The 12,782-nt window shown below is 53.1% G+C and overlaps 2 protein-coding genes across 4 annotated transcripts in view; one reads left to right on the top strand and one right to left on the bottom strand.

Moving 5' to 3' along the window:
* MYO15B (myosin XVB) overlaps positions 1 to 5,063 on the top strand; it is an 80,477-nt gene extending 75,414 nt beyond the window's left edge. Inside the window, exons 60-64 of the mRNA XM_067547779.1 lie at positions 751 to 872; positions 1,760 to 1,893; positions 2,402 to 2,535; positions 2,952 to 3,092; positions 4,085 to 5,063. Of these exons, the coding sequence (XP_067403880.1) occupies positions 751 to 872; positions 1,760 to 1,893; positions 2,402 to 2,535; positions 2,952 to 3,092; positions 4,085 to 4,144 (591 nt within the window). The 3' untranslated portion in view covers positions 4,145 to 5,063. The remainder of the gene's footprint in view (positions 1 to 750; positions 873 to 1,759; positions 1,894 to 2,401; positions 2,536 to 2,951; positions 3,093 to 4,084) is intronic.
* A 554-nt stretch (positions 5,064 to 5,617) lies between these two features.
* Positions 5,618 to 12,782, bottom strand: part of RECQL5 (RecQ like helicase 5) — a 47,958-nt gene continuing 40,793 nt past the window's right edge. For all 3 annotated transcript variants that reach the window (XM_067547567.1, XM_067547566.1, XM_067547568.1), the window contains 6 exons: positions 12,362 to 12,502; positions 10,513 to 11,189; positions 10,128 to 10,206; positions 8,806 to 9,057; positions 8,150 to 8,222; positions 5,618 to 8,023 (listed from right to left, as the gene is read on the bottom strand). In XM_067547567.1, the coding sequence (XP_067403668.1) occupies positions 7,923 to 8,023; positions 8,150 to 8,222; positions 8,806 to 9,057; positions 10,128 to 10,206; positions 10,513 to 11,189; positions 12,362 to 12,502 (1,323 nt within the window). In that variant the 3' untranslated portion in view covers positions 5,618 to 7,922. The remainder of the gene's footprint in view (positions 8,024 to 8,149; positions 8,223 to 8,805; positions 9,058 to 10,127; positions 10,207 to 10,512; positions 11,190 to 12,361; positions 12,503 to 12,782) is intronic.

A 12,782-nucleotide genomic window follows, 5' to 3' on the forward strand; every position in this document is an offset into this window, starting at 1 on the left:
TGAGGTTGGGGTTGGATTTTGTCCCAGGTTGTGTAGCTGCTAATGCTCTTAATGCTTCCATCACTGTCTGATCCTCCTTGGTGCCTGTCCCCTCTCCAACATCTCCCACAGGGGAAGAGCCCTGTGTGTGTGTGTGTGTGTGTGTGTGTGGGGGGGGGGGCAGACAAGCTGTCAGGACACAGTTCACAGCTGTATTGGCTAGATCCAGTGTTTAGGTATGAATGAGCTGACCCATCCTGCTACTTTCTCCTCGTTGCCTTCCCCTGCTTGGAGGAAGCGGCTCCAGGATCCCGTGCCATTGGGCTGGCTCACGCGTAGCACCATGGGGTCTGTGAAGCAGTGTGCAAATAAGAGACTAAAGGGTTCAGTGAATGGTAGCCAGGTGGGACTGATGGGAAGCCCAGAGGTTGGTTATGGTATCCAGAACTCACCGCGCTGGTGAGCTGCTGGTGCCTTTTGGCCGAATACCTAGAAACCCAAGAGGGGCCCTCACCCTGCTGTCCTGGGCCCAGGTTGGACCCAGGTAGAGCTGGGGTGTGAAGACAAGCAGAGCTCTTCGCATGAGGTTCCTGCACTCCCACAACAGGGCTGTGGGCTGGAGCTGCTGGGAGCTAGATGTCTGCACTCCTGCTCTCTCAGTAACATCTCCCTGCAGTGCCGACTCCAGGCCTCTGCTGCAGGCGGCCTGCCAGGCCCGTTCTTAGCTGCTGGCAAGCTTCACCCAAGCCCCTTCGCTGTGGTTGCTCTCAGGTGCAGCGGGATTACCTGACAGGGAAGCTGTGGCTGAACGACAGCAGTGACCTGGAGAAGCAGGTGGGCACCTTGGCCCTCTTCCAGCACTGGGCCAGAGGAATGGACTCTCCACCGACCAAGTAAGTCTCTCTCTCTCTCTCTGTTAGGGTTTCCCTAGGAACCCAGGATGGCCAGCACAGTGCTCTGGGTAGTCCAGAGTCCTGTCTTGGACAGTGGTCACCACCTGATGCTTCAAAGGAAGATGTAAGAAACCCTCCCATGGATAATTATGAAATAACCTGCCTGCAGGGGAAGTTCCTTCCTGACCCCAGGCACTTGGTAGCTGGCTTATGCCTGGAAGCATGAGGGCTTACATTCCCTTTTACACTCTTAACTGACCTGTGAACGTTCTCATTAGCCACGGAACACCTTTAAAAAAAAATGCGACTTCGCTCTTATCATTATTGGTATTAGGTGGCAGCCAGTCTCGCAAGGTAGCAATGCCTTGAGTACGAAGGGTTTCCTCTTATCAGGTTTAAACTGGTTGCCTTTCAATTTAATTGACCATTTCCTTGTTCTTTCTCATTAGGGCAAAATTTTCACTTGGGAGCCTAACATTAGGCAACTAAAATCCATATTTAAGCATCTAATAAATATGGATGACGAATGCCCGGGTTATCGTGGGCCTAAAGCAGGCTGCAGGGACAAAGGGCATGGGGGCAAAGATTCCCTTCACCAGCTGTGAGATTCAGTTTCCCTTACAGTGTCCTTGTGCCCTCTATCTACGGGGGTGGTGTGGGCAAGGCCCAGGGCTGGAAGCATCTTTGAGATTCCCATCAGCCAGTGCTTGTGGAGATGAATCACCCTGGCTCTGGAGTGCGAGGGGGTCAGGAATGTCTGCTCGAGGGGCATTCCAGTAACACAGGATGGGGGTGGGGTGCAGGGTGCAGAGCAGGGACCGTTTAGGGCGCAGCCTGCTGGAACGCCAAGTGTTCATGCAGCCATGTCCCTCTGCTTGTCCGATTAGGCAGGAGCTGATGGAGTATGCCCCAGATCCCACGCTGCAACCCATCAATCCACAGGCTCTCCAAAGCCAAGTCAACCAGCTGCTGCAAACCATGAAGCCGCTCTCACAGCAGGAGGCAAAAATCCAGTTCCTAGGTGAGGCTACCGTGGAAAAGGGCCCATGGGAGTGGAAAGGGAAGAGCTCCTAGCACCGCTTGCTGCTTGGGCTAAGTGGGTGCCACCTTTGCGCTGGCTTCCTGTTTGCTTCTAGGTGCTGTCTGCAACATTGGCAATGATCTTTAAAGCCTTGTCAAGCATGGGACCACGGAACCTGGGACACCCCTCCACCCCCCCAGACTTGGGGTAGGGCATTTGTCATACAGGGTCCCCACCTTTGGTCTTGGCTCTTTGGAGGCCTGCCAGGGCCCGGATACCTCCATGGTACCATGCAAAACCCTGTTCCTGGGGTTCTGGTTTTGGTACTGTTCTTAAAAGGACAGCGCCTGAATAAAGCCAGCGCCTGGCTGAAGGGGAAGCAGGGAGTTGTCGTTTTTACTGCTCGATTTGCAAGCAGGCCCCGGGGCGTGTGCAGTGTTTAGCGTGCTCTCATGTACCGTTTTGTGGCTTTTGGAGGTATGCACTAATACAGTCTCCCTTCTCGCAGGGTATGTGACTCTGCTGCCACTCTTCGGCTACAATGTTTACCCCGTGGAGAGGTGCAGTGAGCCCAGGATCCGTCCACCCTGCATCGTGGGAGTCAATAGGGACCAGATCATCATCATGCTCAGCAAGACCCAGGTATGCTGCCCGGAACGCCGGGGTCAGTAACTCGCTACCTCACCCCACGCGTGCAGTTGCTTTGTGCTAATTTTCTCTTCTGGCTCTTGTACAAGTCAGAGTCCACCAGAGGTGACAAAACCAGTGGACTTTGTCCGTTCCCTGCCACCCCCCTACCCGCGAGTGTGGAGGTAAGCTGGCAACAGGCCTACCCATGATCCTATCCCATCGTCTCTTCCATGGCCTATGGCCCTGCACTGGCTTTAAGGAGGCTGTAGGGCTGAGCCCTTTTTCCTTAACGTTTTGTATTTAGAGAACGGTGGTGAAAGCCTGTCCTGGGCTGGGGTGTCGAGGGCACTGGGCTCCGTCCAGCACTAGCTCCTGTGGCCTGCACTGGAGGCAGCCCCTCTGACGGCGGGTTCTCTCCCTGTGCACAGGAGCTCTGCTGCCTCATCCCGCTGAAGGAGGTGCAGAGGATGCGAACACTGGGGCCTCTGGACGACTCGGGCATCCCTGCTCTGGAAGTGAACTATGGCTCTGTGGACGATCCTAAGACCATGTGGTTTGAACTGCAACAGGTAGAGAGAGCCTTGAGTGCTTCTGCTTAGAGCCATTTCAATGAACCTTCACTTAGTGGGACAATATTTAACCCTGTCTCAGCTTCCCCAGCCCACCAGTGTCCACGCTTTGTCCCTGAGGCCTAGGCAGCTACTCTCCAGCTGAAAAAACTAGTGCCTTCTCCTAGCTCACAGGTAGGGGCTATGCTGACTAGTTCCCAGCATCCATTGCTCCACCTTGAGCCCAACAGCATGGGTGATAGCACGTGCTGGGACCTGCACTCACCCCAAGGCATCCCTGTGCATTCGCGGCTGGCAGGCTAAAGCCACTTCCTGGCCCATCGCGGCTCATGTTCCATCCAGACTGTGCTGTTCAGTTAAAGATGAAATGCCTCGGCGGGGGAGGAGATAGCAGCTGCTAAAGCCTTGAAGGAAAACTGCCTGAGTTAATGATGGCTTTTCCCTGTGGAAGAAACAGGCTCAGGCCGGGAACTGGCTCTCTGCTTAATAGATTTTATTAAATAAAAAGGAGAAATTGGGTTAGGGCAGGGTTGTAATTCCAGCAGCAGGCTCTGGGCTGCTAAACTTCTAGGGGCTCGTCTGCACAGGGAGGGTAGGGTATACTTACACCAGAGCTGGATGCGGCACGTTGGAAGTTGTATTACAAAGGCGGCTAGAATTACAACCCCCCGTCCTGTATTTATTCAAGGAGCGCCCCCTTTGCTGCTGCACTCACTGTTCTTGCAGGAAGTGGCACTGCAGGGAGCCACGGGCTTCTGGAGAGGGTTAAAAAAGTCATCTGTTCCTCTCTCCCCTCCCCTCCGCTTCGCCCCCCCCCCCCAAAAGCAGCAGCAGTTACTTTGCCAAGAGAAGGCCGGTTTTATAAGCCCACCCCCCCTGGTTTGGCATAGGTAGGTGGTTGGATATTGTGTCTAGCAGTGTCAAGGATGTGAAGGGGAGGGGGCGCTCAGGGTAAAGAGGGAATTATGTCTATTGGGCTGTAATCTTAACAGGCCAAAGAAATGTATCATATGATCACAGTCTTCATGGAGGAGCGAGAGTCTCAGCCCTAGAGCCCCAGGCTGGAAGACGGCTAAGCAGAAGAGCACTATCCTCAGCTTGGACAGCTTATCTAGCACTCCTCACACGTGCCACGACTTGGACCTCCACCATCGTGCTGCTTCTCAGCCCTTCCTCCCCCAGGCTTGGGTCACAAGTCGCTCCCCTTCACCGAGTCCTTTGGAGCTGTCTGGTGTCCCTGGTCAGAGCCCAGCCCAGAACGGAACAAGACCTTGCTCTTTCACAAACACCTTCATAACCTGCTACAAGGGGGGAGAGGAAGCCCATGGACATCAAGGTACTGCAGTCCTTTTTTGCACTAACAAACTCACAAATGGCGGTGGCGGCAGGGGAGGCTGGTGCTTGCCAGATATTCTGCATCACCAAGAAAAAGAAAGGGCTGTGCTAGGACTCCAGTTGCCGGCATTAAATTCCTGAGACCAGCCTCTTCTCACCCTAATGTCCAAGAGCGACCACAAGTATCACAGTTAAGTACAGAGCAGGTGCGTGTTAATATGTAATTACCATGGCTGCAAAGGCAGTGTTTGAGTTGCACTGGTGAGAAGGATGAGCAGTCAATAATTTCTTACTGACAGGCTGCATATTGTATGTTTCTTTTTCTTTTCAATCTAAAGAACTCAGTCTGACCAGACAGCTGTGTATTTAAATGATGGCTACTTGCCCAGAGAACTAAGATACAAATGGTTCTGTACAGCAGAGGGGAAAAAAGTAGAATGTAAAAAGAAATCTTTAATTTATTTTATTACTAGAGATCTGCAGTGGGGTGAGAGGTGTTAAGCTTCTGTGGGAAATAAAGATCTTTTATCAGTAAATTAGTCTCCGTTCCTTCCAGTGTTTGTAGCTCTGAAAATAAAACCATTGGCTTCCCTGTAAAATGGGCACAGAGGCTGTACGGTGTTAGTGGAGGCTGGAGGGCATGTGCTTTTGGGGTTTGAAAAGCAAGAACAGCTGGGAATGGGGGACTGGAGCAGATCGGGAATGAACATGGGCCCTTGGGCCACCTGTTGAAAACCAGCCCCGAGGCTCAGTGCATGACCAGTATCCCCAGTGCATGCTGAGTTGGCAAAGGCAGCAGTTCCTGATTGATAGGTACAATGTGGGCACTTGACTAACACCACTGACTACCTGCCCACGTTGGCTAAAAGGCCTTCCTTGGTGGCGCTGACGTCTCCCAGTTCAAGCCATGAACGAATGCTGCACTCTAGGTGCCAGGGCTCCAGCTGACCCATAGCTGAGTACGCCAGGTGCACGAGAGCCTCATGCATGGTGGGCAGGAAGAAAGGGTTAGCAGAGACCTCCTCAGCTGAAGGCGCTATAGTGCAGTATCACAGTATGCATTCAGTCCCCACCAGCCTGTGTGCTGAGTGTCAGCCCCTTTGTCAGAGAACTTAAATGACCTGCCCAGAAGCACACACTGCGTCAGTAAAACAGCTGGCACTAGACGCCAGGAGTTCTGTTGGCAAGTATAGCATTAACCATTAAACACAGCCTAGTATAAAGTACAGCATTAATCATTAGCAGAACCAAAACCAAAACCAGCATCAGGGCAATTCAACCTTCACCTTTGAAATGGCCCCAGCTGCTTTAGATTTGTTGCCTGTGTATTATCTAACCCCCCTCCCCCAGGTACCCACCAGCTCTAAGTGAAACTGGCAGGTGCAGCACCCAGGCCCTGTGAAAGACTAGCGTGAGGAAGAGAGAAACTCACACTGGACAGCAGAGGAAAGATAAGACTGTGGGTTTATCACCCTCTTCCCTTGTTATAAACCTATCAATACTCCTCCTCCGCCCCAGGGGAGCACCCTGTGCTTTTCCTGGCAGGAGCCACTAGTCAGCACTGAGGGAGGCTCTGTTACCCTTTCAGTCCTAGCGTGTGGTACATAAAACACTAAGACAAGCGAACCACCAGGATCCCATTGATTGACAAGCTTACGTACAAAGCACCTCGGAGAACAGGTACGTAGACAACAGAACAACCTCTCTGCTGGGATGTCTTGGCTCATCACAGGGAGGCAAGCCTCTACTCACAGGAAGAGGTCCATGGGATTTTCCCTGGCACTCCAAAGCACAGGCCAGATGATTTCATGGCCACTGCTGAAAGATGGTAGTGCACAATACTAATAGCATGCAAAGTATTCAACTTACTGTAGGACAAAAGGCTGAGTTGCCTGGGATGCAACCCTGCAGTTCTGGAGCATTTGGGTGTTAAAAAGCCACCACTTAGCAAAGTCACAGAGGCTGCAGTGCAAACAGCGAGGGCACAGGTTAAAGCGGGCATGGTTGAGACACAGTACACAGCTAACTCAGTGTCTGGCTTACACCACCCTTTCAAGAACTAACTGAAGCTAGGGCGGCTGGAAACTCGGGCTAGCTGAAAACGGAAGCTGCCTCTTAAACGGAGGGATTCCAGCTAGCAGCTAACTACTTCTAGGGGAGGAGGAGAATTGTTTTCCAAACGCAATCACCCATTCCTATCCAGCAGCTCCTAACCTTCAGTTCAGCAGTTGCTTGTTACAGAGTGACAACTTTGACCCATGCATTCACAGTAACACCCCATGCATGCTCAGTAATGCAACCAGGAGCAGCAGGAACTAGGAAAAGAGCCCAGCGCACCTGTAATGTTCAGTTTATTGTCAGTTTACCATGCAGCCTTGGGTAACATAAAAGCCCAGTTTCCCCCGTACAAGCTATTCAGAAGCCTGTTCCGGTCCTGGCTTCTCAGACTGCAGGTTGATCTAGCAGCACTAACGCCAGCAAGACCAACATCTTCTCTAGGCCTAGAGCAAAGGCAGAGCCCCACCCAAACTAAATGTAAAAGACTCAATTCTGGACACACGAGTCACATTATGACTCCCTCCAGTTCAGGCCCTTGCATAAATATAGCAGCAGGTGCCACCACAGCTACCCGGGCTAGGAGCGCCACAGCAGTGGGGGTTTCAGTGGCTGTAACAGCAGCATCAGCCTCTGGATTAGGCACAGAGTGGCTATGGCTTCTGGGGGCTATAAGCGAACACGAGGGAAGTACATCAACTTTGGTGCTGCCCCCTGCTAATGCACAACTTGGGGGCGTGGTGGCGAGGAAGGCGCCAGTCTGTCCAGGCCAGTTCGAGTGCACAGAACTGGCCTGAGCAAAATGAAAATTCAGGGTGGTTTTAAAAAAGAAAAAAGCCAGCAGGGGCTCCCCAGCTTTGGGAAAGAGACGCTCTGCACTTCCCAGCATCCAAAACTAAACATGGTTTGCAAAGTACCCGGCCCCACTAGGAACTTAACCGTCAGCTCCCATCATACAAACCCTGAGCAAAGCGGGGCATTTGAATGTGTTTTCTGCAGAAGGCGTCTGGTGGTAAATTTAAATAAAGAGACGGGAGTGAGGGGGTGGGTGGGGCAGATCAGAGACACTTGGGGAGAGCAGCAGGATTCGCACCCAACTTGACTCAGCATCTGAAATTCTAAGCCCTTCTCAGGCTGCTACAGGCAGCAGCAGGGGAATGCATCACAGCACGGCTGAGAGGCCACAGAGCGCTGCAGCACTGGCGGACACCAGCCCTCTCTGCAAGGGCGGCTGGAGGCCTTCACCGTCCCTTAGGCACCGGAGGAGCTCCACAGACAAAGGCGCAGGGCTCACTGCCCTGGAGATGTTCTCAGGGCCACACCCACGGCCCAGCTGCAGCGGAGAACAAGCAGCAGCACGAACAGAAAGCTCCCCCGTGTCTCCGTAGCCCTCAATGCCACCGCCTGCAGCAGGGAATGGAAATAGCTGGAGAGCCGCTATCATCTTTCCGAGCCGGACAGCTCCTGCCAGTCTGTCTCGTTCTCACACCTGCCTCGGGTTTTGAAAAACTCCTTGATGAGTCTCTGTGCTTCTTCTTTCACTGCGGAGAGAGGGGGCATCCCCTTTGAGGAGACTCTAAGAGCTCATTGAGCCATTTAACAGCAGCATATCCCCAGCTCTCTACAGGATACCTCGCCCCAGCCCCATCCCCCCTGCGGTGACTCACCAGCCTTGCGGATGGGATTCTTCTCCTCAGCCAGTAAGTGGGAGAGATGTCGGGCAAAGCCCTTAAAGAGATCCTGCAGCATAGAGAAATCAAAGCGCGAGCCAAGGTTACCCATTGCTGCCCTCACCACCTGCCCACACCATCTGTGGAGGTTTGCATGCCTTCGCACAGCCCCTAGCGCCCCAGGGCCATCTAGAAAGAGTTGTTGTTTGGATTACAATGGTGCTTAAAGTGCACAAGCAAGATCGGGGCCCCATTGTGCATGTGTGGAGTAAGAGAGAGTTCTTGTCCATAGCCGCTCAGCGTCTAAACAGCCCAGGGCTGAATCTGCTCTGCTGTCAGTTCACAGCTCAGCCTTTGCTTTTTAAAATTCCCATTTGACATGAAAATTGAGGTGAATAAATGTGGGATCCCCATAGTGCCAGGGCAGTCCCCACACACCATTCCTCTCCAGACTGTGTCTCACCTCTTGGGTCGCTCAGACAGGCGGGAACACACCCAAGTTGGAAACACCCTTCCACCAAGTAGCAGGGAGTCCCTATGTTTAAATATGAACACCCACCAGCATCATCTGCCCGCCACCCCCATCCCAAAAGGCCTTAGGAGACATCACTCTGGTCCCCTCCTGATAGAGAAAGCTGTAGTCTGTGCCCTACCTTAGAAGCAAATTTACCACCCTTGTAGAAAGGGGTCAAGTATTTGACGACGATGTCGGCTGTCTCTTTAAGGGAGACGCCTTTGGCCGCTGGCTGGATGGTCTTGGTGGTTCCTTCTTTATCAACCTGTGACAGGCTTGGATCAAAAGTCACCTTCTTCTTCACCGGGCCCATACCTTTGCCCTCCGGTTGCAACAAGATGGAAGATGTTGCTGCCGTTCGCAGCCTCTTTTCTGCAGGGCTCTCCAGATCCTGGAATGGAGCCAAGAGAAGCAGCCATTCATGCAGCAGTTACAGACTCCTAAGTGCAGGCTGCCATCTGAGGAAGAAGCATCCCTATACCGCCCTGCAAGCTCTTCCCATAGAGAATACCAGGCAGGAAGACATGTAACCAACTCAAGCCCCTGGAGACAGCCCCTGGGAGTCTGGGGAAGGTACTTGAGGCATTAACCTAGGCAACCACTCTGTCCCCTTCACACAGGAAAAGGACCTTAGCAATCCCTGGAGAGGTGAATCCCAGAAGATTTCTTCTGTCTCTAAGTGCTTGGGCCCTCCTCATACAGGGTAAATCTTCTTGGATATTCCCTGGGAATAAAACCTCTGGGGTGAACATAACTGGACGCTGCAGGAAACAAGGCCTGGGATAGATTCAACACGGCAATTCATTCTGCTTTTGAGTGAAACAGCTAGTGTCCCGCTCCAATTCACCTTCGAAAAACATGGGGAGGGTGTTGCAGCCAAGAGAGCCCGGTCTCAGGGCAATCACAGATGTCAAGTCCTGGGCTAGGGGCTCAAGGCAGGGTGCTCAGCGTTTGTTTCATGAGCTCCCACTACTGACCGGTCCATATGGTCAGCCTTGGCCTCTGCCCTCTTAGCTAGCAAAACGATGCTTCATCAGTTATCAGTGATGTAGGGGTGGAGATACTCAGGACCCCACTTGCACCAGGCGATGGTGATTGGAGGTAGGAATCACCACCTGCATTTCACAGCAGGGGTATGTGCCTGATTCCCAGATGGGCTGAGCACCCGCAGCTTCCATGGATTTCAGTCAGTGCTCTGGGTGCTTAGCACCTCTGAGAATCACGCCCCCAGTGACTTGCCTGAGTTACACAATGCATCAGTGGCAGAGCCAGGACTAGATCCCAGCAGTGCAGGCTCCCACTTACATCACATTCCTGCCCTATGCTGGGATCAGGGCTAGACTACACCTGGAAACGAATATTGCCCGGTGAGGTTTAGACCAGGCCTGTCGTTTCCAGAGAGAAGCTAGGCACAAGCTGAGCAGACAGAGGGGAGGAAAATGAAATTCGTCAGCATCTCACCTCATCTGATGCCGGCCTCTTCCCGCTTTGATGTTCCCCAGTGTGGGTTGTTGCAGTTTCCGTAACAGCTTCATCACAGCTGAGGTCGGAGGGAAAGAAGAACAAGATCATTTCTGCTGGTGTGATTATTCAATGACAGGGTCTGGCTGTGAGATGAGGACTTCACCGGGCTGATATTTAGCGAGTGGCAGAGATTGCAGCAAAGTGTGACTGAGACACCCAGCCCAGCGCCCGCTCAGAGTTATAACACAGAGTACAGGCTGCCATGGCAGCTCTGTCAGTCAGTCCAGCACAAAGGGCAGCCCCGAGTAATTAGCAAACAAGGCACTATTGTGGGATTGACTGGGCAAAGTAGGAAAGAACAGGGCAGAACCTCAGCTCTCACCTGGGTTTTGGCTGACTATCCAATCCTGCTTGTGTGGATTCAGATCCAGAGTCCTGCTTCGACTCCAAGTCCTGACTTGTCTCAGTCAGTGCTTCCTCCCTCTTCCTTGACTTGTGGCCCTCCGGCTGGGATTGCCCAGCCCCATCTCCCCCTGAGACATCTTCATTTTCCTGAGGTTCCTCTTTCTCCTGACATTCTCTTTGAGGAGGCGACTGAGGGAGCTCGCTCACAGGGCAACCTTCTTCCTCTGCTGAGACATGTCCTGAGGCTTCAAACCCAGCTTTGGGGAGAGAGAAGAATTTGGAAATGTTCTGGGAATCTTTTCTGGCTGCTGCTGCTAGAAGCTGCCGCTTCTTGGTGGGTTTTGTCTTTTTGCTAGGGCTATCCCACAGGGAGGCATCTGCATCTGGACTGGGTGGCTGTCCCTTCTTTCCATGGACCTGTATTGCTTCCCCAGCACTTTCATTTACTACTTTAGCTGCCTTTTCTGTGCTCTTGAGGGCAGAGACTTTGGCCACTTCTAAATCACATTCGCTGTCCCCTTGCCAACTTGGGCTACCCTTTTCCCTCTCGGCAGGCTGAGCATCACTCTCCTCCTTTGTCTTCAGCAGCTCGGCAGCGGTCTGGAACAAGTTGGAACTCTTTCGAAAGCCAGCTCCTACCCGCTTGGGTTTAAACTACAAAGAGAAGGGAATCAGACAGAGGGAGGCACTGGAGGTTACAAAGGCATTGCCAAGGAAGTTGTCTCCCTGTTTATACCCACTTCTGGGATGCGTGAAATGGAGACTTGGTTCCTTCCATTACGTGCACATGGTTTATCACAGGAGGGTTATTCAGAAGTCAAGGGAGATGGTTTCATTTTGATTTATGAATTTATCGCTGGTGAAAGGTACTGCCTGTTTGAGTTCCAGGAAGCAGTGGGCCGAGCCATCAACCTAACGGCCTGCCCCCTCAGGTGAGAGAGGGGCCACACAACCCAGAAAATAAGTGATTTCCTGGGGTAAAACAATGATAAAACAGGAGCCAGACTGGAGGTCAAAGGTGCTAAACAAGGGAACTGAATGGGCACCCGGAGCAGAGAATGCCAGACAACACGCACTGCTCTGCAAAGGAGACCAAGGCATCAGTGGATGCTGACCAGAGGCAAGAAATGCCCAAGGAATGGAAGACAGCCCGCACCCCATCACAGAGAACCTCCCCGTTAAGCCTCCTCCTCCTAGAATGGATGGCCAGAGCCAGGAGGAGGTTGATGAGGTCTTGTGACATTGTGGGGCCATGGATGGGATGGGCATATAGGAGATGTGGGGAGAAGCACAGCCAGAACCTCAGCAGGAGGGGCCGGCAGAGGGCATGCTGCAGGCAGATATGTGCAGAGTCTCCCTCTTGTGGCAGAAGCAGCAGGTACTGGGGGCCTCCATGAACCACACCAGCCATGCGTCGTCCTTGCTTACGGCAACACGCAGGAGCTGCCCACTAACGTGAAAGATGCCAGATTGACAGCCCTGGCCAGCAGAGCTCCCTGCCGCACGGAAGCAAATTTCCCTTCCCCAAGAGCTTTGCCCTGACTTGGGGGGAATCACCTCCCTGGGCTGAGGGCGAGCTCAGTCCAGCCATACATGTGCTGAATCACTTCCTGCAGCCCCTACTCAGGCTGAAAACAAAGGTGCAGGCAACACCAAGAGGTTGGTTTCTGCAACGTCAGCGCTTGGCTGCTGCACTGAGCCCAGCAAACCCAGTTCACAGAGGCTCCTGAAGAGCCATCAGATGGTAACAGCTTTCAGCCACTGCCACCAGGCAACAGGCGTGGCAAGCCCGGTAATGGTTCAGTGCAGCAGCCACCTGTACTCACCGAATAGACTTGGGATGCAGGGAGAAAGCCCTCTTCAGCTGGGGGTTCAGACTTTGTCCCCAGGGTGCTGCCATCACCAGCTCCTGACCCACATGCTGGATACAGCTCCCCTTCTTTTGAGGCTTTGTTGATCTCCACTACCTTGGGTTGGAAGAGAAGAACATCCCCCAACGGCCGAGTCTTTACATCTCCCTCGTCCTCAGCATACATCACAATCCTCACTGGCAAAGGGTAGGTCTCCACCACGGGCTGCCCCTGCCTTAAGGGCATGAATTACCCCTGGAGGGCTCGAGCCAACTGGCTAACCCAAGTCAGGATTTTTCTACTGTGACCGCGGGTGTACTGAGGGAGGGGGGCGGGAATGGGGGGGCCAGGCCTCCTGGGCACTGGCCTGCAGGGGGTGCCAGGCCGGCCCTTCACC

The sequence above is a fragment of the Emydura macquarii genome, unplaced genomic scaffold (assembly GCF_026122565.2).
Source record: "Emydura macquarii macquarii isolate MOO-44397 ecotype Brisbane River unplaced genomic scaffold, CSIRO-AGI_Emac_v2 contig_1230, whole genome shotgun sequence".
NCBI lineage: Eukaryota > Metazoa > Chordata > Testudines > Chelidae > Emydura > Emydura macquarii.